We start from the raw sequence: 24648 nt of genomic DNA on the forward strand, positions 1-24648 counted from the left end.
AAAGATGTCTTTGACCATAAGAATTGCATTTCCTAAAAACTGTAAAAATCCTGCCATTTTCATGAGTTTAAAATTCTAGACTCATTTCCTGGTGGTATTTATTTCAAGAAATGCAGTCATGCAGGAGAGTTTTAAACAGATTTCTGTGCATCTCTATAAATATATATTACTGTCTGGAGGGGCAGCCTATCAAGTTGATGATTGCCCACTATGTTAAGGGTTATTTTCAGAAGAATATTTCAGTCCTATTTTTTTGTTAACTTACAATTACACTCCTTACAAAGCTGGTAGAAATTCACAGGCAGTTCATAATAGTTATCATCAACTTTCCCCTTTGATCATAATCATGACTTGTTTCAAATTATTGTTATATTCAGATTATATTTTTCTCTGGTGTAATTTGAATGCAAGCTGTACTTATTTTTGCCATCCCTTATTATTTCATTGCCATCATTTTGTTGTTTGCTAATTGGCACCTTTCAAAAGCCTGGAGGTACAAAGAAGCTTCAATCATTTGGACCTCCCACACTCCCATCTCTATGTTCTTAAAGTCCATTAGATCCACCACCACATCAATTTTCCTATAAGCCAGTTCTCACAACCTATTTCAAGCACCCACAATCGAAGCATGATCTCACAGACAACTGAGATTGCCCCACAGTTGACCCAATACTCCTTTGCTCCTTGCTAAATTAATAGCTGAGGCATTAAAGTGTGTGATACATGCTCATAAATTCTCAGACATAATTCATCTACTCATCACTGCCAATGAAAGAGTATCATTGTATGGAACCAAAGGCTCCACTGTGCAGGTAGGGCTATAAAAGGCAAAAGAAACAAAATGCTCAACAAATTTCATAGTTTTGTTTTGCCCCATTTCATGGCAGTGTGCTGGAACTGATGTTTTATTAGGGGGAGAGCAAAATCAAATTAACAATTCTGTTAAAACTCATGTTAAAATTCATTGTGAAATGTCCCGTGCTCATTGTAATGTCACATCATCAAATAGTATAAAGTGTCTGCTAATGTTTGGTATGGATTCACCTCTTTCTCAGACAAAATTATAATTATAGTGAAAATCACTATTTTGCGTGTGGAAATCACTTTAAACCAAGCACATTCAAATTCTGCAGTGCCATCACTATCTGATAAAATAATTGTACAAGCTCCCTGTGTCAATTAAATTAATAAACTCATTGAGATTTGGTTGGTATAAGAAGTATACGACACACCAAAAGATATATAACTCTGATATATTTTCTTGATATAAGTTTACTTTTACCAGCACTATTAGTAGTTTGGACAGCTTACAATTTCCCGTCACCACTCAACTAGAGCAGGGGTGTCAAAGTGGCGGCCCACGGACCGGATGGGCGCATAAGCCACGCCCATCCTAGGTCCGTGAAGGGGGAAAAGTTGCAAAACGTCATGTGATGCCAATGTGATGCCGCAGGTTTGAAACTTGTGGGCTAGAAATATAAATTAATGGATAAAAATACTGAATGTCATGAGCTCTTAAGTTTAATTACTCCGAGTCAAGAGATATACTAATACACACCATCTGGGAAATGCCCATTTGGCTAGAAGCCAGCTCTTGATCCCAATGTTTCTACAATTAGTGGGTTACCCACAGGTTTCGTAACACTTGTGCTTATCTTACCACTGCAGGTGTACTTAGGCAAAGTGCCAGTGAGTTTTGGCAATGGTCTCACTTTGCTGGTTAGCTTTAAATAAATGCTGCGACCCCTTCTAAGTTGCTCCCAACAGATCACCAAAAGTGTAAAAACCCAGATTTTAAAATACACCAAGAAATTTTCCATCAGTCTTCTATTAACATTGATACTGTATGTGTTAAAGTTAATGCATATTCTTCAGGACTTACCATTAGAACGATGGATACAGGTGTGCTGGTTATCGCTTAGGAAAAACCCTTCTTTACACTGGCATTCATAGCTTCCCATAGTATTGACACAAATCTGTTGGCAGCCACCATTATTATCCAAACATTCGTCAACATCTAGAGACATAAATTTTAATATGAGTCGTTAGTACTCAGCATACAATAAGAAGCCACAAATTCTTCATTTCAATTCAGATATAAACATATGGTATCATCAACCATTCATTTAAGAAACTATAATTTATTGGATTTATTGAGCATCAGTTTTGCTCTTTTCCTTTCCTTCACATTTCACAGCGCAAAACTTGGAGCCACAAATCATAGATTGGCTGATCTCAAAAAAGTTAAGCAAAGTTGGATGGGACACAGAGAATTCCTGAGAATCCCGGGGCATTACACTGGATTGGACAATAAAAGCAACACAAGCAAAGAAGGTGATACACATTTCTTGTATGTGTTGCCAAGAAAACTACTGTCATGTTTTAGGACAATGTTTCTTAGCCTCGGCCACCTGACGATGTGTGCACTTTAATTCCCAGAATGGCTGACTGGGGATTTTAAGAGAGGATGTCTACACATCTTCAAGTTGCTAAAGTTAAAAAGCACTGCTCCTTCTGGGGATTATTAAGGGAAAGTATGCGGAAGAGATAAAATATTTAATCTTGCACATAATTTACAGCAGCGAGAATAGCCCTCGCACAATGTTGGAAAAGTGATACTGTTAGGAATATAATTCTAATGGTTGGGTTGGCAATATATAAATCATGTAACAATGTTGTACCTGTTTCTTTAAATCATACTGTAAAATGTGATTGGTTGCTGTTTTCCTCAATCGGCAATAAGAGGGAGCCAGAATGACTGTTAACTCTCTGTTTGTTAGATGCTGGGCTGATCTGATCTGAGTGTTTTGGAAGCTGGCTGTTAGAAAGTGCCGTCAGCTATTGTAAGTTTTGCAACTGCTAGCAAACTTTGTGTACTGAACTGATTATATGATACTAGACTATGTTATTTGGCTTATCCCTTAACTTTGATGACTGACTGACTTATCCGTGTATGACTTGGACTGTTTGATGGACTCTGATACCTCTATTTCCATGAAAGTAAAATCCTATTTAAACTGCAGTGTCTCTGTATGCTGGTTTGTGTGTTCCCCAACACAACTCTCACAACGCTTCGCTGAACGTACTTGCGATCCCAACAGGGAGCTTACCTAACAGATACCAGCCGACAGACTGTTTGATAATCCAAAAGATTTTTGATTGCGCAGTGATGGATAAACTCACATTGGAGTTAAGGGACAAGGAAGACTCAGAATATTATACAGTTTGGGAAAACTGGTATCAAGGGATAAATAATAGGAACATGAAATGTACAGTTTAGAAACATAGATGTATAGATATAGGAATAATTAGGAATATATAAAAATGTATTTGAATAACAAATGGTTGTGTTATGACTGTCAAAAAGGATTGTAACTTATACAAAACTATTTTTAAAGGTATTTGTATTTTAAAGTTTATAATTTTCAATAAAGGGTTAAAAAAATAAAAATAAAAAAATAAAAAGCACTGGTCTAGATACTTGTTTTCCAGTATAAGTACAGTGACAACATTTCCTAAACCAACTTTCTAACTGAATGTATTGTGTTTTCTATACGTTGTTGTCAATGATTGCATTAAAAAAACACCCTATCCTAAACACATTTTTTCATAACAAAACACAGGTAGCCTTCGACTTATGACCCCAATTAAGCCCAAAAATTCTATTGTTAGGAGAGAGATTTGTTAAATGAGTTTTGGCCCATTTTTACAAACATTCTTGACTCGGTTGTTAAAGGGAATCATTGCAGTGGATAAGTTACTCACACGGCTGCTAAATGAATCTGGCTTCCTCATTGATTTTGCATGTCAGAAGGTTGCAAAAGGGGATCATGTGACCTTGGGACAAAGTAATGGTCATAAGTACCGTATTTTTCGAAGTATAAGATTCACCAAGGTTTTGAAGAGGCAAATTAAAAAAAAATTTTTTTGCATTCTGCAAACCTCCCCAAAATGGCCCGTTTTTCGCAAAAATGGGCCCATTTTTCTTTCCAAAAATGAGCATGAATAGCCGTTAGGAGGCTTGTAGAATGCTCCTGGGGGGGTGAGTGGAGTGGGCCAAAAATGAGCAAAAAATGGCCCATTTTTTTGTCAAAAAAAGGGCATGGGTAGCCTTTAGGAAGCTTATAGAGTACTCCTGGGGACTGGGGGGGGGGGGCAAAATTGAGCAAAAAATTGTCTGTTTTTGCTCATTTCTGCCTTCCTCAGCTCCCAGGGGGCAGTGTTCATCTCTGTTTCAAAGCCAAAGTGCCAGCGCCGTCTGAAGACGTCTCCATGGTCATGTGGCTGGCATGACTAAACACCGAAGGTGCACAGAGCGCTGTTACCTTCCCACCGAAGGTGGTCCCTATTTTTCTACTTGCATTTTACATGCTTTAGGAACTGCTAGGTTGGCAGAAGCTGGGACAAGTAACGGGAGCTCACTCCGTTACGCAGCGCTAGGGATTCGAACTGCCAACCTTTCTGATCGACAAGCTCAGCTTCTTAGCCACTGAGCCATTGCGTCCCCTCAGTTGGGATTAAGCAGGTTGGGATTAAGCATTGCTTAATCTCTTCTTAAGAAATGCTTAATCCCAACGTGGATTTAGTTAATAAGGATAAGCTTGGTTTTCATGGAGGTATTTTTCATTTATATGCCTTGGAATATCCTTCTGAAAGGAAGTTTCCTTTGTGCCTTAAAAACAATACCGAACTGCTTTTCAAATGTCAAGAACACTGCCTTTGCTCAGATGCAATTATCTGCCATCAGTATCATGATGTAATTGGGTGCTCATTTTTCCCCAATGATGCTAGCTTCCAGGATTTCAAATTTGAGCGATTTAAAGCTCAGTTAATGGGGCTTTTTGTTCAAGCAAATTGTTTTCGGAATCATTCAAAGCCTGGCTAAAAAGTATAAGCATGGTTGCAGCACTTTAGTAATCAATATATAAGTATAATCTTTATTGTCATTGTACTTAAATACAACAAAATTGGTTTATACATGGAAGTATACTTTTAAAGGTATTGAAACAGTCATATGCAATTAAAAAAAAATCTTGAATCCTTCTGCAGAATAAAGGGGCAGCCAGGGCTGTTTTGCTCACCATATGTGTTTTTTTTTAAAAAAAGAACAATATATCTTACTCCACATGGGATTCAAATAATTTACCAACCAGTTCTCTGCCCTAATGACCAGCTGGGTAGGCGGGGCTCAGTGGTCATGTGATCATGTGGCCGTGGCCAAGTCAATGTCACTCAAGTCAATGGGTACTTCGCCTTCGTTGTTACAATGGTAATAAGGGTTAACTGGAGAGGCAATTTCTGTAAGCAGGGCAATAAAGATGAGGCTAGAAACAACACCAGAATTTTCCTTCCTGTCTTCCTTACAGGATTAGCCCTTTAAAGTGGGAAAAAACAAAAGGTTTCTTCCAACAACCGGTTCTCTGAACTGCTTAGAAAGTTACCAACTGGTTCTCTCGAATAGATGCAAACTGGCTGAATCCCACCACTGCTCCACATACGTAAAAAGAAAATTAATACAAAATGGTTCATGTGGAGCCATGTGACTTCTCAAGGAATAAAGAATCCAAAGCTGCGCAAGTAACTTAAATCAGAAACATCAAGATCACAGAGCAAAATTAAGTTTAAAAACTGAGACTGCAGTGGTATGTTTAAAATCACCCCAAAGTCGGAAAGAAATAATAGCCAGCCTGCCTAACAAAAAGATAGACATGAGAAACAGTTCTCATGAGAACCTAGGAAGTCATTTTTTCCCTTCCATATTCCCAGCAATTTGCTCTCACTTGGAAGTGGAATATAAAGGACTTCCAAGCTGATCATAAACATTGAACACATTTATATAGAATTCATAATAGAATAACAGAGTTGGAAGGGACCTTGGAGGTCTTCTAGTTCAACCCTCTGCTTAGGCAGGAAACCCTACACCACTTCAGACAAATGGCTATCCAACATCTTCTTAAAAACTTCCAGTGTTGGAGCATTCACAACTTCTGGAGGCAAGTTGTTCCACTGATTAATTGTTCTAACTATCAGGAAATTTCTCTTCAGTTCTAAGTTGCTTCTCTCCTTGATTAGTTTCCACCCATTGCTTCTTGTCCTTTCCTCTGGTGCTTTGGAGAATAGGTTGTCTCCCTCTTCTTTGTGACAGCCCCTGAGATATCGGAACACTGCTATCATGTCTCCCCTAGTCCTTTATTTCATTAAACTAGACATACCCAATTCCAATTATATGTTTTATCCTCCAGTCTTCTAATCATCTTGGTGGCTCTTCTCTGCACTCTTTCTAGAATCTCAACATTTTTTTTACATCATGGTGACCAAAACTGAATGCAGTACCAAGGCATTATAAAGTGGTATTCTTCACTTTGCGTATGGTTGAAGGTTGTATTTTAGACATAGATTTATTATATGCTATCTAGTTGGAGTTGATTCATAGTACTATGTAGTTAGAGCCTTTCAGAATGATCAGCTCCCAGATTGGTCCTTCAAATCCTCCAATGAACCCATCACCATTGTGAATCCATTCACCTTGCAGCTGGTTGTCCTCATATAATATATTTAATATTTATGCAAGTTGTACACATTCTACCAAAACACTGTGTTTTTATATAATGTGTACGACTTGCATAAATATAAATATTTGAGCCTGGTCATTTGAGCTTTGAGTAAGCACATGTTTGTTTTGTACTAAAATCCATTTGTTTGCTTTCTTGTTCATGATAATCTCAAGATGTTCTCTAACACCAACATGTTATATTCTTTCTATCTTTCACCTTTTTTAAAAAAAAACCAACTTGAATGTCTGGCATTTCCCTTTCCTTGTAAAGTTCTAATCTTTGTTGAAATATCTTAAGCATTTGTGGCAGGGGTGGGTTCCTCCCGGTTCTAACCAGTTCAGTAGAAGAGGTTCCAGAAATCTACCATACTGATTAGTCACAGAGCACCTGCCCCGCCCCCTCACTCGCTTCCTCCACCCATTCCATTGCCGCTCACAGGCGGTAGCTTGTGTGGCGCAGCTGGTCTCCTAGGACCTCCCCAAACTTGCCTAGGAGGCGTGGCTGCCAGCAAAGCATGGGGGCGTTCCAGAGTGGGGAGCAGAGACCCAGGCAGTTTCATTCGCTCCCCTTGTAAGGGAGTAGTAGGCCTTGTTTTTGCATTTCTGCCTCTGCCAGACTTCAACCTGGAGTTTACCAGCTATCTTAAAGAGAAATGGAGAGTCAGACCTGCGCGACCCCGTGCGATGTGGCTCTCTCCAGGTAAGCACCCACTCTCCTTCCTGCTGTTTTTTTTTGTCACCAAGAGGCAAAAGGAGAGTGGGGTGACCCATTTAGCAAAGTTCAACAGGTGGGGAGGTAAGTGGCTCTCCTGTTCCTCCACCTCATAATGCCCCCTTCCTTTAAAAAAATACAAACTTAACTGGCTAAGAGGTCAGTGCTTCACTTAGGGGAGCTCTGGAGATGATGGGTCCTATGGAGGCGGTAACCAGCTGCCCTCAGGAGGGCAAGAAGAACAGTCTTTTTGCCTTTGGTTTGACTGGGAATGGCAAGCCTGGCTGAACTTTTAGGGGAGAAGAGTCTCTGAATAGTTACGCTGGAAAAACATCCATAGAGTTGTGTGGTTGCACCTTACTGAAAAGTACAAGATACAAAGACCCGAAACCAGCTGGGTTTATTCCTAAGTAAGGTTTGGTTTTTTGTGAGTTGTGGGAACTGGGAAGATTTATTCTGAATGCCCCCAAATCTTGAGGAAGTAATTATTATTTCTTTATTTCTTTAAAGGTTAGGGGGAAGAGGAAAATCTTCACTTGATTGAAAGCAAAGATAAGTTAGCAACCCTTGGTGGAGAGGAATGTGAGTATGTATGCTATGTTGGTGGAATAATAATTCACTTTACAAAACATTCCTGTTTGCTTGGGTAAAACAATACACCTTAGCCCTGGAAAGGCTAAGTCAGCTCAACTTAATTCAAGGAAAAAAAGGTTATGGTTGGATTTCTAAGTGTTGAAAGATAGTGTCTGCTCCTTCCTTTGCATACTGAAAACAAACTTGAGTAATTATGTGGATTTAATGTGATATTTTGTAAGGACTGGGGAATCTCTCATGCAGTCTCTGAACAAGAAAAATGTATTTGCATGTTAATGGGGGAAACAGGTGGGCTAATTATAATCTTAAACTATTTTTGGCTTACTATACAGATAATTTAGTGCAAAGCCATGCATAACAATATTAGATTTCTGTGGTTTTATCTTCCTTGGTTGGTTTTTGGGAGAGCCATGGAAAGCTAAAACAAATGCTGTGTAACAAGGAAGCACGAAACATTCCTTTTGATTTATTGGAGAATTAAAACTAAACATTATTTCAAAGGAGAGAAGTTTCATATCATACAACTTTCATCAAAACTATTTCACATGCCCTTAAATCTTGGTGGGGTGGGGGAAGACAATAGTGAACATCTAGGAAGTAGGGTAGTAGTGGCAAATATCTTAGAATAATATTGTGATGCAACTATTATAAATTGTTCAGCAATAATTTAACTAAAAGAATTGTCCATATTATATATAAATTGCTACTTTTTACCAGGAAGTCCAATATTTTTTTCTTTGCATTTTCACATTTGGCTGAGTTTTTTAGTACTCAGACATACTATTCTTTTTTATTGGGGATCTATTTATTGGGTTTCAGTCTCCCATCAGTTAAGAAGACAAGAACTGCAAAGCAGGTGGTTGTGCAAATATCATAAGTATTTTTGGAATGTATATGTGATGCTACCATTGTGAATTTCTTGTTAAGGACACTTATCAAGTTTTAATATTATGACTGTCTAACTTATTTAGAGGGCGAATGCTTGCTTGTGGCAGTAAAGTACAAATGCCATAAGCAAAATACCTGTTTACTCAGAGGTATATATTCCTGCTTAAATTGCTTGATAGCAGCGTGCAGAAACTTTAAATTGTACAGCTCACAGCATTAGAGAAGCCTTATATAGCAGTGACTACTCTTGAGGGTTCACATTGGCTGTTTCTGCTTCCAAGTGATGCTTTTGAAATCTACTGGAACATATTAGGGATTTCTGCACTGAGAAGCAGAAGGATGGACTCTCGCCTTTATGATGGGCTTCTGAGACACTGGAAAGCAGTGGGAACTTTTGCTACTTCTAAGTACTTCCAAATCCAATAAGAAATTGATTATCTTTCCTTGAGCCTCTTTATGCAGGGACAGGTGCTGAAAAATCCTTCAAAGAAATGGAAACAGTGAGTGAGTGTGTGTGTTGGGGGGTTGTTTCTGTTGTGTAGGATTGGAATATAACTTATTGGCCCTGGATTTTGAGGGTGGAGTGAAGTTGCAGAAGCTGAAATGTGGTTGGGACAGACTGGGGAGTCCTATGTTTTATTTCTTTTACATTTTCAGAGATTATATACAGTATGAAGAGTTAACAGTTGCACTGATTGTACTTTATGTTTGTGTACACAAAACAAAGAACAGGTAGTTCAGCACATGACAGCCTGTCAATCTGAAAATACTCTGAAACAAATAGGTATTGTTTCTGGTGTACATAATTCCAAACCCAAGATCTTAAGAAGGTGGCCAATCCAAGTAGTTTCCCCTCTACATACACAGTATATTGTATATTATACTCTACAAAGTGGTTTAAACAACAAAAGGCAAGTGTGAGAGAGCACACTGATCTGCAAATAATCTTACTAGCCTTTTGTATGGTGCTTAGTAGTAGCACAAAAGAAATTATACTTTCAGACTGCATTTTCCTGTAGATTGTAGTATGAATTTATTTTTTTCAGCAACAGGCCAGAACTTGTTCATATTAATAAGTAGGAAATCTGTTGGACATCAAACTTATTTTAAAAGTCTCATTATGTAGAACTCTTTTTAGTAGTCTGGATTATAGAAAAATTGCAGGAAAATATTAGTAATTCATATAAGACAGAAACAAGCTAAAATAAGGGTGGTGGTGGTGGTGAATCACCTTCTTGTTTCTTGCTCGTGTTTTGTTACAAACTACTCTAACTGCTGTCTGTTTTTTTTAAGCAATAATGATTACATTGAATATGATATTAATATATAAAGCATGTGATATGGTTCCAGGATCAGAGCTAGTCTATATTTGAATGGCCTGAAGGTGTGTTAATATTCAAGGAAGCGAAAGCTGCAATCTAGGAAAGGCAGTTCTTGGCCCTCTAAGTACTTGGAAAATAGACCACCTGTGAACCATATGTAAAACCACCCTGATCGCCATGTAGAAGAAAGTATGAAATAGGCCTGTATAAATCATTTGGTGGGATTTCAAAGCATTGGAAAGTTGTGGGAGTACTTTGGAACATCTGCTTCGTTGACCAGATCTGGAGGAGTGCTCAAAGCCCTGTAAAGTAACTTGCCTAGCTTTAGTACAAATGCTAGGACTACATGGTACTTTGGATTCTGTTCCAAACAAAGTACTGAAGAGAATACAAGACTGTAAATATAGTACCCGCCCACAACTCTTTAAAGTACATATTTCATGAATCTAGGGAAAAGGTGCCGCTGCTTTAAAAAGTATACCAAGTAGATGCTGTGGGCTTTACATTCCTATATATTCAAAAACAGTGCACAGCCCTAACAAACTTTATTATTTAATGATTTTAAGTTGTTGCCACTGCTTTGAAGTTAAATTCAGATGTATGGATGCCTCTTTCTTTTCTGTGTAATTTATACCTCTATCTTGACTGGGAATGCTGACATTGTCTTGGCCACTCCCTCCCGGTCACATGACTGCGAAGCCACTCCCTCCCGGTCACACGACTACCAAGCCACTCCCACTCGGTCACATGACTGCCAAGCCACTCCGACCTCGTCATGTGGCCAGCAAGCCACTCCCACAAAGCAGGCCACACCTACAGAAGAGGTTCTAAATTTTTTTGAAACCCACCACTGATTTGTGCTAACATGTAAACTTAAGGATATTGTGCAATAGTTTGCACCTAGTCCTTGGTACATAGACTGGCCTCTTCCAAACTATTGCATATTTTCTCAGGCCTCAACATCTTTTTGTGCATCAGGCCTCAACATCTTTTTGTCTCACTAGTGCAGAAGAGAGTGCTACTATCACTTCCCATGATCTTGCTACCTTGATGCAGCCTAGAACAGTTTTGGCTAATTTGGCAGCTGCAGCATACTGTTGACTCATACTTAAAAAGCTCCCCCCTTGTCATATGTATGTGACATTCAAGGAGCATGGTAAGGTCCAGAAGCATCTTCAAATTGTCCATCTAGTATTGCTTTAGAGCAGTGATGGCTAACCATTTTGTCGTTGAATGCCAAAAGCAACCTCACCCATAATGCAAGGCGCGTGAGACACCCTCCGTGGGCCCCCCATGAATGCGCATGCAACCCCCATGTGCGCCCTACCCCCATGCATGCACATGGGATACTGCGCATGTGCATGTGACCCCCCCCACTCTCTCACACACACCCGTGCATGCGCCCCACCCCCTCAGCCATTTTTGGCTTCCAGATTGGTGCAGGAGGCTTTCCAGGCCCAAAACATGGCATGGGGTTTTGGGCCTGCAAAGCCTCCTGCACCAACTTGAAAGCAAAAATGGGGTGCGGGGTGCTGTGCGAGGCCCCAAAATGCAATGCAAGTGCCCTCTGCACATATGCCCTGCCCCCGTGCATGCACACGCGAATCCCCGACATGTGTCCCTCCCAGTGGTGGGTTCCGGATCCCGTTCCAACTGGTACAATTGGAGTGGGCCCGGTGGTGTCCACATGGACGCACACAATGCGCATGCATGCATCTTAGGGGAGCATCACGCAGCGATTATACGTGCGCTGCGCTTGCGCAGAAATGCAGAAGACTTAAAAGACCGGTAAGGAGCTCAGGCGGGCGGGTGGGCCCTCCAGAGCACCATACCAGAACGGTATCCCGTGCTCCGGGCTGGCTCCGGTACGCCTGTACCGGGGCGTACCTCCTGAAACCCACCACTGGTCCCGCCCCCCGCACATGCACAGCAGAGACCCAAAGACCAGCTGGCCAGTGGGAAGTGCATGTGCATGCACGGTGGAGCTGGGCTGGTGGCCATAGGTTCACCATCATAGTTTTAGAGGGAATATCCTTGTTCTGAAGAGTCTGTCTACATAACTGAATTAGGGAACATTTTGTAGGACCAGACGTCACCATTCTGAAAACACTTCAGGATTATAACAATCTTCTTGTGATCAAAAAAGATGAAGACAGCTAAGCATCATCACCACAGTAATGAACTGTGGCCTACCCCAAAATGTGATGAAACAAGAGGCCTGAGAAACCCCGAGGGCCGATATTTTGGTGGAGAATAATGTTCTCCTTCCTTGTCACCAGAGATTTTGGAGCTACATGTAATTTATGGCAGTGCATTCCCAAGTCATTTATTACTCGGGCTCATCCAAAGTTTTATGGTAATGAACATCATTGGTGCATCTAAATAGAAGCAATTAGGATTCCGTCCCTTTCTCCAGTTTCAAAGGAAGCTATTGACCGATGCTCTCAGCACAACTTCTTTTCCAAATTCTAGCCCTGGATTAAGTAATACATTTCATTCAATAAAGCCCAAAGTTCAAGCCCCTTACAAAAGCTCTCAAACAAAAAAAAAGGGGGAATATCCTCATCACTTCAGAGTAGGCAGATTTATTGCAATGGGAAAGGGCTTAGGTTACATTATCTTGGAAACTGGATATATTAGCATTGGTGAGTATGTTAAGTCAAGGTCCCCCAGTTGCCTTTGATCCTTTCTTACTGAATCTTGGTTTAATGGAGACTCTCTGTTTGTTTAAAAACCACAAAAAGTCCATCTATTCTTGTTCTCTGATACTTGGGCAAATGCCCGTCTTCATTCCCAAGGTTAGAAAATTCAGTAAGGAAGAATTGCCACTCGTTATTCTATGACATTCTTTAGGGGGAAAAAATGTCAGGCAACAATTGGTCCTTATGTAGAAAGTACTTTTCCCCCCTAAATATATTTTTATTCACAAAGCAGTTCTGTTGCATCACATTTTTCAAGAACCCCGAAGGAAACATTTGGCTCTTGACCATATAACTGGGCTGCTTTTGCAGATTTTAATGATGGACGAGATCAGAGATGGTCTTCAGCAGGTTCTGACCAGTTCTGGAGAACTGGTAGCGGAAATTTTGAGTAGTTCGGAGAACCGGTAAATTTTGCCTGGATTTTGCAGTAATCTTCCCCTGGAGTGGGGAGGGAATGGGGATTTTGCAGTAACCTTCCCCTGGAGTGGGGAGGGAATGGGGATTTTGCAGTATCCTTCCCCTGGAGTGAGGAGAGAATGGAGATTTTGCAATATCCTTCCCCTGGAGTGAGGAGAGAATGGAGATTTTGCAATATCCTTCCCCTGGAGTGGGGAGGGAATTGGGATTTTGCAGTAACCTTCCCCTGGAGTGTGGAGGGAATGGGGATTTTGCAGTAACCTTCCCCTGGAGTGTGGAGGGAATGGGGATTTTGCAGTAACCTTCCTCTGGAGTGTGGAGGGAATTGGGATTTTGCAGTAACCTTCCCCTGGAGTGTGGAGGGAATGGGGATTTTGCAGTAATCTTCCCCTGGAGTGGGAAGGGAATGGGGATTTTGCAGTAATCTTCCCCTGGAGTGGGGAGGGAATGGGGATTTTGCAGTAACCTTCCCCTGGAGTGGGGAGGGAATGGGGATTTTGCAGTAACCTTCCCCTGGAGTGGTGAGGGAAAGGGGATTTTGTAGTATCCTTCCCCCCAGAGTGGTGAGGGAATGGAGATTTTGCAGTATCCTTCTCCCCAGAGTGGGGAGGGAATGGGGATTTTACAGTATCCTTCCCCCAGGAATGGGAAGGGAATAGAGATTTTACAGTATCCTTCCCCTGCCACGCCCACTATGCCATGCCACACCACACCCACCAAGCCATGCCACGCCCACACAACCAGTAGTAAAAAAATTTGAATCCTATCACTGGACGAGATTACCACAAACATATATAAATCCGGTTATTGAACCAGATCAAATTCAGCCAACAGGAATTCTGTCTTCAGCTATTCACTACCTGCTTTCAAGGTCTACTTGAGAAATGAAGGGATGTTATCAGTGATATCACATGGAGATTCTATAGCTGAGAATAATTCTTCTTTGGAATACAGAATCTCTCTGACAGGTCTCTGACAGTTTACAGCAATGCCACTTGCTGCCATCCCAGAATTGGCCTTAAAATAGATCCTTGTTCATTTTCAATTTGATTTGACATTCCTATGCCCATCTTCTTTGGCATATTTATGACTACAGACCTTATCTATCTTGGAAAGCTGCCATGTAAATATTTTCCAAATGAGGTGCTGTGCAAGGAAAGACTGGGCACAGAGTCTCTGAGATTCACGGACAGATCTTCACACTCCTGAAACTAATCTAATGACCAAACAAACGAATTGTTTCCTGCAAAAGCTCACTCCCATTTCGCTCCTCTTTTATTTCCTATAGGAGGGACCAATTCCCTTCCACCTGTGACTTTACTCCCAAGTCTATCCTGATTTCTGAGTTGTTCTTTTCTTCTGGCAGCTCTGCTCATGTGCACACTGGGAACAGGCTCTAGCTGTTCCTCTCCCTCACTGCTGTCTATCTCCAAAGGCAGCTGAGAATTGCCAGATAGCCTCGGCCACATCTCTGCCTCCAACACAGAGCCCTCATCCGAGCCTTCCTGAGCCTCCAGGACAGGCCCATGGTCCTCCCCAACCTCCTCACTATATGACTCTGAGGCCAGTTCTGCTGGCCACTGGCGGGCCACAACAGCAGATAGAGGAACACATGAAATAACCTTTTCATAGCTATTCTGTTTTTATGGATAGAGAGACAAGTGAACTTTCTAAAACTGTGTAAGGATGATATTCTTTGAGTTACTGATCTGACCTGTTCAGAAAATATAAAGTTTCTTCTATGTACTGTATGTGCACCATTTCTTAAGAATATAACTAAATTACTGTATTTTTTCAGAGTATAAGACGCACCCTTTTTCCTCAAAAAAGAGGGTGAAAATCTGGGTGCATCTTATACACTGAATACAGCATTTTTGGCTTCCTGAAACCCTGCTCCTTCACCAAGATGGCCATGCATAACGTTTAGGAGGCTTCCAGAGTGCTCCTGGGGGATGGGGAGGGCAGAAATGAGTGAAAAACAGGCCGTATTTTGCTCGTTTTGCCACCCATTCCCCCCAGGAACACTCTATAAGCCTCCTAAAGGTTATGCGTGCCCTTTTTTTGACAAAAGAAGACCTAGTTTTGCCCTTTGTGGGCACGCTGTCAACGACGCGGTTTTATCGCTGCGGTTTTGTCAGTGTGCTGTTGTCGGGCGCGCTTTTGTCAGGTCATGGCCCCCCTCACATGCCCATGTATCACCCTGCCCCTCTGCATACGGTGCAGAGACCCCAAAACTAGCTGGCCAGCAGGAGGCACGCATGCATGCATGGTGGAGCTGAGCTGGGGTGAGAGAGGGCTCTGCATGCCATCTGTGGTATGGATCCCATAGCTTCGCCATCATGGGCATAGGGCAGTGATGGCTAACCTTTGGCAATGCATGCGTTCCCTCATGCCTGCCTCTGTGCATGCACATTTTGGGCCTAGCAGAACTCTCTGAAGCCTCCTGGAACCAAAAATGGAGCACGGGGGCGCATGACGCCCCCTACCCCCATGTATGTACACATGTCTCCCACATGTGTGGCAGAGCCCTGAAAATCAGCTGGTCGGCAGGAGGTACGTGTACATACACGACAGAGTTAGTGCAATGCTCATGTGCCGGCAGAGAGGCCTCTGCGTGCCACCTGTGGGACCCTTGCCATCGATTCGCCATCATGGCCAGAGGCATTGCATTTGGTTATCATTGGGATTGTCAACTTCTCCTGGTTTCTGCCCTTCCATTAAGGTCTTTAAGAGAATGTCCTTTGCAGGGAGGCCAAAGATGAGACGTTTCATTCTCCATCTCCTTTCTTTGGAATGGCATTCCTGCTCACCCACTCCCCACCCCCCTCTGCCAACTCTGAAGCAAACCTGGCTGAAGCCATCTTGCACTGCCTCATAGTTGCCACGAAGCCTGAGACGGGAAGGGGAGGGGGGAATTAGATAGCTCGGCAACAGTCAAAATAAAAAGTTTTCCTGTGGGAACCAAGGTCATTAAAACAGGGGGCTATGGAAAGAGGAGAGGATCCTGCCTTCCATCTTCAATGGACAACGTGACCGGTGACACATGGGAGAGGGAAGTCTTATTTTTTTAATTAGGTGAAAACAGTGGGAAGTGTCAGAATTGGTTTTCACCGGCTCTGCCGATATGATGTACCCAATAAACATGTCCTTTGAGGAATCTACCTGCCTCGGTGTTATGCTTTCAATGGGTACGTTATTCGGAACGTTGATACCAGTGGTGGGTTTCAAAAATTGTTGGAACCTACTCTGTGGGTGTGGTCTCCTTTGTGGGAGTGGCTTGCCGCCCATGTGACCGGATATGAAATTATGAATTAGTACTTAGGTCGGTCCAAGTAGCTATTCAGAAACTCTGGCATTGAAGCATGCAAGTCTTAAAGCTGTCAAGTTACAAGATCCTTGCCAGTGGTGGGTTTCAAAATTTTTTGGAACCTCTTCTGTAGGTGTCACCTGCTTTCCGGGTCCACTGGTGGCACCTCTTCTAACCAGTTCGGTAGATTTGACGAACCGGTTCACCGAATAGGTGCGAACTGGTAGGAACCCACCTCTGGCTGATACCCATCCCTGCTGAAGTTGGGCAGGTTCCTTTCTGGCTAAACATCTGGAAAATGACTGAGACCTGGCTGTTCCCAAAAGCTTGGAGTGGGGAATTTAGGGATGAGGTAGGCCTCTTGTTTGTTTATTCCTTTGGTGCAGTTTATTGCAACTGCAATTCGAGTGTTTTTTTTCTTTTCTTTTGGTTTGTTTCTAATTTCTGTTGTTTTTAGCACTTTTACTGGATGGCGTTTTGTAAGCATCTCTAGGCTAGAGTGGCCTAGTGAATAAGTAAATAAATGAATATTTACTATGTATACTAATAAGAAAGTTCTGTAAATAAAGTCCCAAACCGTATTTCATTTGTAAATAACTCATGGTTCAAAGCAAGGAACGCTGCATAATGAATACATTTTCTCTTGCGTACTTGTTTGTGCTTTGAGCACAACATTTATACATTTATTGAGAGAGTTCTACAGAATGGGAAAACTGCCCTTCTACCATCCCACTCTGGGGAAAGTTATAACTCTATGGCATCCTTCGCAGCTTTCCACAGAGAAAATACAAGTCCATGGGCAAACTCTTTGGGATGCCCTTCTCTCTTTAAAAGACTTCTCATGACAATTGAACCTTTGGAGGTACCTACAGCCTGTGGTAAAAGGATCAGTGAAAGATCTGTATCAGCTTGGAACTTGGAGCAAGTTGCCGCTTCCAGGAAAACATGGCCCACGGGTGTGAAATCTACTTACCTTCGCTACCGGTTCGCAAATGTGAGCACGCTTGCTTGCTCTGCTCACACGCGCCACCTCTGCATGCGCAGAGCGTCAAAAGCGGACATGATAACGTCCGGGCGGGTGGGTGGAGCCTGCTACTGAGTGACCCTGAAAGGTAAGTAAAACAGAGGGGGGGAATCCGCTGTGCCATGCAATTTAGATTAGCTAGAAAGCAGGAAATCCTGCTTTCTAGCTAATATAAATCACACTGATTGTAGGAAATACCAGTTCGCTGAACTGGTAGCATTTTTTTTTACTACCGGTTCGGGCGAACCGTTAGCTTTTTTTACTACTGGTTCGGGCGAACCGGTCTGAACTGGTAGCATTTCACCCCTGCATGACTACCAAATATGGATTTCTCTGCTGTACTTGGGGCATACAGCATGCCACAGGAAATATCAGCACATCTGCAGTAAAGATTTCAATAGAAAGTGTCCTTCATGGCCAGAGCAATTCAACGTAGCCATTTCTACTTGCTAATCCCCTAAACTAGTTTTAAATCATCTGGATGATAATTTGACAGCTGCCCAATTGAGAACACACCTAAGAAGACGGCTAATTATTTTGTGCTCAATTTTGAAGTTAATGCAAGAATCCAATTCAATCCATTCTCTGTTTCAAACTACTGCAGGTTCTGCAGCAGCCATAGGAAAATGCCACCATAGCCACCCGTTGCAACTGGTATAGTGCACGCATGTGTATTTACCATCTGTGATGCTCCGCGACACTCCAGTTGCTTGGCAGCTCCGTCCACGTGCGTGTAAGCCCCAATCAAATACAGGTAAGGAGGGCGGGCGGGCGGGCAGGCGGGAGGGTGGATGGGCCCTCCAGAGCACAGTATCAGAACGGTACCTGGTGCTCCCAGCAGGCACCGGTACACCTGTACCAGGGTGTACCAGTCGTATCCCACCACTGGTAGCCACCTTCCAAAATACATAATGTTGTATTTTTGTACCCATTTATGTACAAAATACATAAATACACTCCATTTGTCTTTAAAATACTTTCAGACCATTAGTTGCTATCCGCAACCAACCAACAAATCTGAGCAATTATTAAAAAGAAGGTGCCACGGTCTGATTCCTCTGTTACATTTGATAACAACTTGGAGCAGTGGTGAAATGCACATTTTTTACTACTGGTTCTGTGGGCGTGGCTTGGTGGGTGTGGCAGGGGAAGGATACTGCAAAATCTCTATTCCCTCCCCACTCTAGGGGAAGGATACTGCAAAATCTCCATTCCCTTCCCACTTCAGGAGAAGAATATTGCAAAATCTCCATTCCCTCCCAACTCCAGGGAAAGGATACTGCAAAATCTCCATTCCCTTCCCACTTCAGGAGAAGAATATTGCAAAATCTCCATTCCCTCCCAACTCCAGGGAAAGGATACTGCAAAATCTCCATTCCCACCCCACACCAGGGAAAGGATACTGCAAAATCTCCATTCCCACCCCACACTAGGAAAAGGATACTGCAAAATCTCCATTCCCTCCCACTCTAGGGAAGGGTTACTGCAAAATCTCCATTCCCACCCCACACCAGGGAAAGGATACTACAAAATCTCCATTCCCACCCCACACCAGGGGAAGGATACTGCAAAATCTCCATTCCCATCCCACACCAGGGAAAGGATACTGCAAAATCTCCATTCCCACCCCTCTCTGGGACCAGCCAGAGGGGGTATTTACCGGTTCTCCGAACTACTCAAAATTTCCCCTACTAGTTCTCCAGAACCTGTCAGAATCTGCTGAATCTCACCCCTGACTTGGAGGTTATGTGGGTGAAAGGATAGCATTTCCCCAAGTGCAGCCAGGAAGGCATGTTTCCCATTAAAATGCTCTGACTTTGTTGAAATGAGTACATTCTGAGCAATGCCTACCAGTAGCCACTATGAATAGGATGCTAAAAGTTGCTAAAAGTGTGGAATGATACAATTAAACCAACCCACATAAAAGTGAAAGAAGAGAAATGGCTCCTACTGCATTCACAACATAATGTGTGTGTGTGTGTGTGTGTGTGTGTGTGTGTGTGTGTGTGAGAGAGAGAGAGAGAGAGAGAGAATCCAAGACTCAGCAAGGTAATTTGCAGCTGGGCGGTTCTCTTCTCCAGAAAAGGAGAAACTGATCTCCCAGTGTTATCCCCATCCCCTTCACCTCGATCCCTGTGTATCTAGAACCAAACAAGCATCTGCAAAGAGTTAAAACAGCTCAGATGATATGCAACACCTGCTTTTGCTACAGCTGCTGACAAGGGGGCTCCTGAAGCCATCATGTCACCATTCCCATTTAAGGCCCCGTGAATACAATGCTAAAACATCTGAGGTAGATGAAGCAAAAATTCTGCCAATGGAAAAACAGACTGTTCACAGCTCTACAGCAGTGGCCCCGGTGGTAGGTTGCAGGCGGTACACCCCGGTATGGGAATACCAGAGCCAGCCCAGAGCACCAGATACTGTTCCGCTACGGTGCTCCAGAGGCCCCCCCCCAGCTCTTTACCAGTGTTTAAAGGCTTCTACACTTCCGCACAGGTGCATGGTGCATACAGCGCCTGCACAACGCTCCGCAGAGCAGCTGGAGCATTGTGGAGTGTCGTGGAGGTGCTAAGACGCATGCGTGTGCTGCGTGCGTCCATGAGGATGCCACTGGCCCCATTCCAACCATACCGGTTGGAACAGGATTTGAAACCCACCACTGAGTGGCCCCCAACCTTTTGAGCACCAGGGATCAGTTCCGTGGAGAGAGGTTTTTCCGTGGACCGGAGGGGGCGTGGATTCGTATGCTGCCTGCATCCCATGAATAGGGCTTCACTTGTCTGTGTGGCCGAGTTTCGGGCATGCCGTGGCCCACTGCCGTGCCATGGACTGTGGGTTGGGGAGCCCTGCTCTACAGAGTTACAACTGGAAAGGTTTCATTTTGTGGGTCATTTCACATGCACTTAGACTGAGGTAGAATTGAAAAGGTATGAGAATCACAAATTCTGAAATTGTGCCTACAGAACAAGCACCAGACGGGAACAAAGTATTAAAACAGAAGGAAAATCAAGCAAGGAACCAATTTCATCATTTCCTCACAAATATTTTGTGTTTATATAGCACACAAAGCCTTCTAAAATTTGTTTAGCCTCAGTTAACAATAATCAGTGCTTTAATGTAGGGGGAAAAACTTAGTTGAGCTGTTGAGTAATGTAGAGACAACAAATATCAGGAACAGAAAAATACATCTGGGGTTCTTATGATCCACATGTTGTAACCAGCTGTCCAAAGAGAAGAAAACAAAGCTAAACATCCAGAATAGAAGAAAAGGAAACATTGCTTTCTGTAATCAGGGCAGTGATTGTGTAATCTTAAATCAATTAATGCTACAACTTGTTGACATTTCACATCTGGCAGTTTCTGAAATGATTTTTCCCCCCCAGAAGTGTAAATCTAATTTTTTCTTGATGTTTGGAGAAGGATTGAGCTGGTCCTTTTTTTAAAGAGTGGAGGAAGGCAAATAAGTAAGGTTTTTTGACCCCACTTGAAAAACACTGTCTTCCTTTCATGATAAAATGTATTATCCAGTTATTCATCATGAATGATGAACCTTTCATTTTCCATAAAATGTTTTTTTGTGGTTAAATTCGAAGTCATTTCTAAAATCTATTACAATGGCAAAGGAATAGAATAGGATAGGATAGAAAAGAATTCTTTATTGGCCAAGTGTGATTGGACACACAAGGAATTTGTCTTTGGTGCATATGCTCTCCGTGTACATAAAAGAAATGATACATTTGTCAAGAATCATAAGGTACAACTGTTCTTATGATCTTTGAAGATTTTCCAAACTAGCTCTTCCTACATGGGGCAGCCCTTGAAGAGCATTCGGAGACTTCAACTTGTCCAGAATGCAGCTGCGCGAGCGATTGTGGGTACACCTCGGTACACCCACGTCACACCTATCCTCCGCGAGCTGCACTGGCTGCCTATTGGTCTTCGGATACGCTTCAAGGTGCTAGTCGTCACTTATAAAGCCCTTCATGGTATTGGATCTGGATACTTGAGAGACTGCCTGCTGCCAATTACCTCCAACAGACCTATTAGATCCCACAGACTAGGCCTCCTCCGAGTTCCATCTACCGGCCAATGCCGATTGGCTACCACCCAGAGGAGGGCCTTCTCTGTGGCTGCTCCGGCCCTCTGGAACGAGCTTCCCGTGGAGATTCGGACCCTCACCACTCTTCAGGCTTTCTGCAAAGCCCTTAAAACCTGGCTGTTCCGACAGGTCTGGAGCTGATGAATTCCCGTCCCCGCTCGAATTGTGTGGTTGTTGATTGTTTTTAAACTGTTGTAGTTGTTTGTCTGTTGTTTTCCTCTTGTTTGTATTCCCCCCCCTAATTTTGGTTTGTGAGCCACCCCGAGTCCCTCTGGGAATAGGGCGGCATAGAAATGCAATAAATCAAATCAAATCAAATTCCTATGAAGGCTGACTATTAGATCTTTCTGTGGTTGAATAACATCTCTTTCAGATCTTGTGTGCCTCCCCAAACAAGGTCACCTCCAGGCAATCAGACTTTGATCACAGAATCTGATTCAACAACTCAAGATGCTGAAGTTAACACATCTTCTGTCTTGACTTTTTTTAGCCACTTCTCTGTGGGAGCCTCTCCTGCCAAACCATGGCATGATCCCCTCTCTCCACTGATTGATTGACTTCCCTTTCTCTTATTTTTCTCAAGCTTGGCCAAGCCTGGTTCATTTTTCTGGTCCCTCATCCATTCATAATGCACAGACCAAATCAGAGGTGGTATTCAGACAGTTCTCTCTGGTTCAGGCGAATTGGTAGCAGCAGCTGCGGGAGGGCAGCAGCGGCTACCCGCCCCAACGTAATGTGCGAGCACTGCGCATGCCAGAGGTGGGTTGCTACTGGTTCAGCCCAGATCGGGTGAACCAGTAGTCACAATGGTAGGAGGTACGCATGCGCAGAAGTGTTGCGCATGTATGTGAGTGCATGTGCACGAGCGGCGCACATGCAAAGCGGTATTAAAAATGAAAATCTACCACTGGCGCATGCACAGAAGGCAGTGCACATGTGCAATCAAGGCGTGTGCGAGCGAAGTAAGCACGCTCACACTCACATTTGCAAACCAGTAGGGATGGTAAATGAATCCCACCCCTGGACCAAATCCATGAATGTCTGGTTGCTTTAAGGGAGCAGTCAGTCCTTACTTAATGAATGATTGTCTACACTTCTGAATAATCATTAAGGTAGAAATTTGTACTTTGTAATTCTGTTTAGCCAATCTTAAACTAAGTAGGGTCAAGAACTGGGTATGTCTAATTTAATGAAAAGAAGGACTAGGGGAGACATGATAACAGTATTCCAATATCTCAGGGGCTGCCACAAAGAAGAGGGAGTCAAACTATTCTCCAAAGCACCTGAGGGTAGGACAAGAAGCAATGGGTGGAAACTAATCAAGGAGGGAAGCAACTTAGAACCTAGGAGAAATTTCCTGATAGTTAGAGCAATTAATCAATGGAACAGCTTGCCTCCAGAAGTTGTGAATGCCCCAACACTAGAAGTCTTTAAGAAGATGCTGGATAGCCATTTGTCTGAAACGGTATAGGGTTTCCTGCCTAGGCAGGGGGTTGGACTAGAAGACCTCCAAGGTCCCTTCCAACTCTGCTATTGTATCTAGTTTGGATGAGAGATCTCTTGGGAGAGTAAGGGATGGACGTTAGGCTAAGAAGTGAGAAGAACATTCTGAAAGATGACCAACCTCTTCCAAACAGTGGTTGACAAAATCCTGTGGACACTAATCAGGGTAAGTCAAGCCTTTTTAAAAATTCTCTGATGGCACTTTGACCTTGTACTGGTATGTTTTTGAAGAATAGGATGGAAACACCCATTGGTACCCTGTTTCCCTGAAAATAAGACCTCCCCAATTGGGCTTTTGAGAGCATGCACTAAAATAAGCCCTCCCCCCAAAATAAGCCCTCCCCAAAAATATTGCAGCACAGCAGCAGCCATGAAGTGACCACACTTGGCGCCTCCTGCACCTCAAAAATAATAAGACCTCCCCGAAAATAAGGCCAAGTGCTTATTTTGGGGGTAAAAAAAATAAGACCTGTCTTATTTTTGGGGAAACACAGTACTAGTAAGACATAAATTTGCTGCTATTCTGCCTTGATTCTCTGTAAGTTTACTCCACGCAGAAATAAGTTTCTGTGGATTATTTTTCTCCAAGCAAATCTGCCTAGAGCCTGTAAGAAAATATTTCCCTTATGCATAGAAAAACATGAAATAACAGAGTTGAAAGGGACATTGCTAGTCATCTAGTCCAATTCCCTGCTTGAGCAGGAAAGTCTATACAGTTCAGAGAAATAGCTGTCCTATCTCTTCTTGAAAGTCTCCATAACTTCTAAAGGCAAGTCTTTCGACTGGTTGAAATTAGGAAATTTCTCCTTAGTTCTAGGTTGCTTCTCTCCTTCATTAGCTTCTATCCATTGCATCTTGTCTTGCCCACCCATCTTTGTGGTAGCCCCTCAAATCTCCCCATGTCCTTCTTTTCACTAAACTAAACTAGACATACCCAATTCCTGCATATGTTTTAGCCTCCAGCACCCTAATCAGAGGTGGGTTCCTACCGGTTTGGCCCAGTTCGGCTGAGTAGGTAGTAACTCGGCCTGCCACGCCCCCAAACCGGTTCTATCGGTTGCGGCGCCATCTTGATTTTTGGTTCTGCACATATGCAGAACAATCTTCATTGCAGAAATTTAACCCCCCCTTTTTTTAATGTTGTGCACAAGTGCAAACCTTTTTAGATGCCAATGCAATTTTTTTTGCATGCCAAACTGGCTGTAATGCCGGCAGTAACACACCCCTGCCCCTAATCATCTTTGTTGCTCTTCTCTGACTCCTACTTCTTCTTTTTTTAATTTTTTGATGACTTTTGGATTTAGAGCCTATCTGCCCAGGAAGAGAAAATTTATTTCACTTACTGGTTTCAAATTAAGGCCTTGAGAAGTCTTCATTTCTCAAAGTTAAATATTAATCCTATGTTGCCCGAACAGAACATCAAGTAATAATCTTCAGAAGGAACTTGTGCTGTTCCAAGCAATTACAATGTTAAAATGGATTATATTTAACCAGATGAGAATCTCACTGTGGTTTGAAAACCCC

At 42.7% G+C, this 24648-nt stretch overlaps 1 protein-coding gene across 2 annotated transcripts in view; it reads right to left on the minus strand.

Moving 5' to 3' along the window:
- SCUBE1 (signal peptide, CUB domain and EGF like domain containing 1) overlaps positions 1-24648 on the minus strand; it is a 204190-nt gene that overhangs the window by 124660 nt on the left and 54882 nt on the right. For both annotated transcript variants that reach the window (XM_087722202.1, XM_087722203.1), the window contains exon 4: positions 1883-2017. In XM_087722202.1, the coding sequence (XP_087578328.1) occupies positions 1883-2017 (135 nt within the window). The remainder of the gene's footprint in view (positions 1-1882; positions 2018-24648) is intronic.

Source organism: Thamnophis sirtalis, unplaced genomic scaffold (assembly GCF_051295495.1).
Source record: "Thamnophis sirtalis isolate CommonGarterSnake01/CBP01778 unplaced genomic scaffold, rThaSir2_p1.2 scaffold_9, whole genome shotgun sequence".
NCBI lineage: Eukaryota > Metazoa > Chordata > Lepidosauria > Squamata > Natricidae > Thamnophis > Thamnophis sirtalis.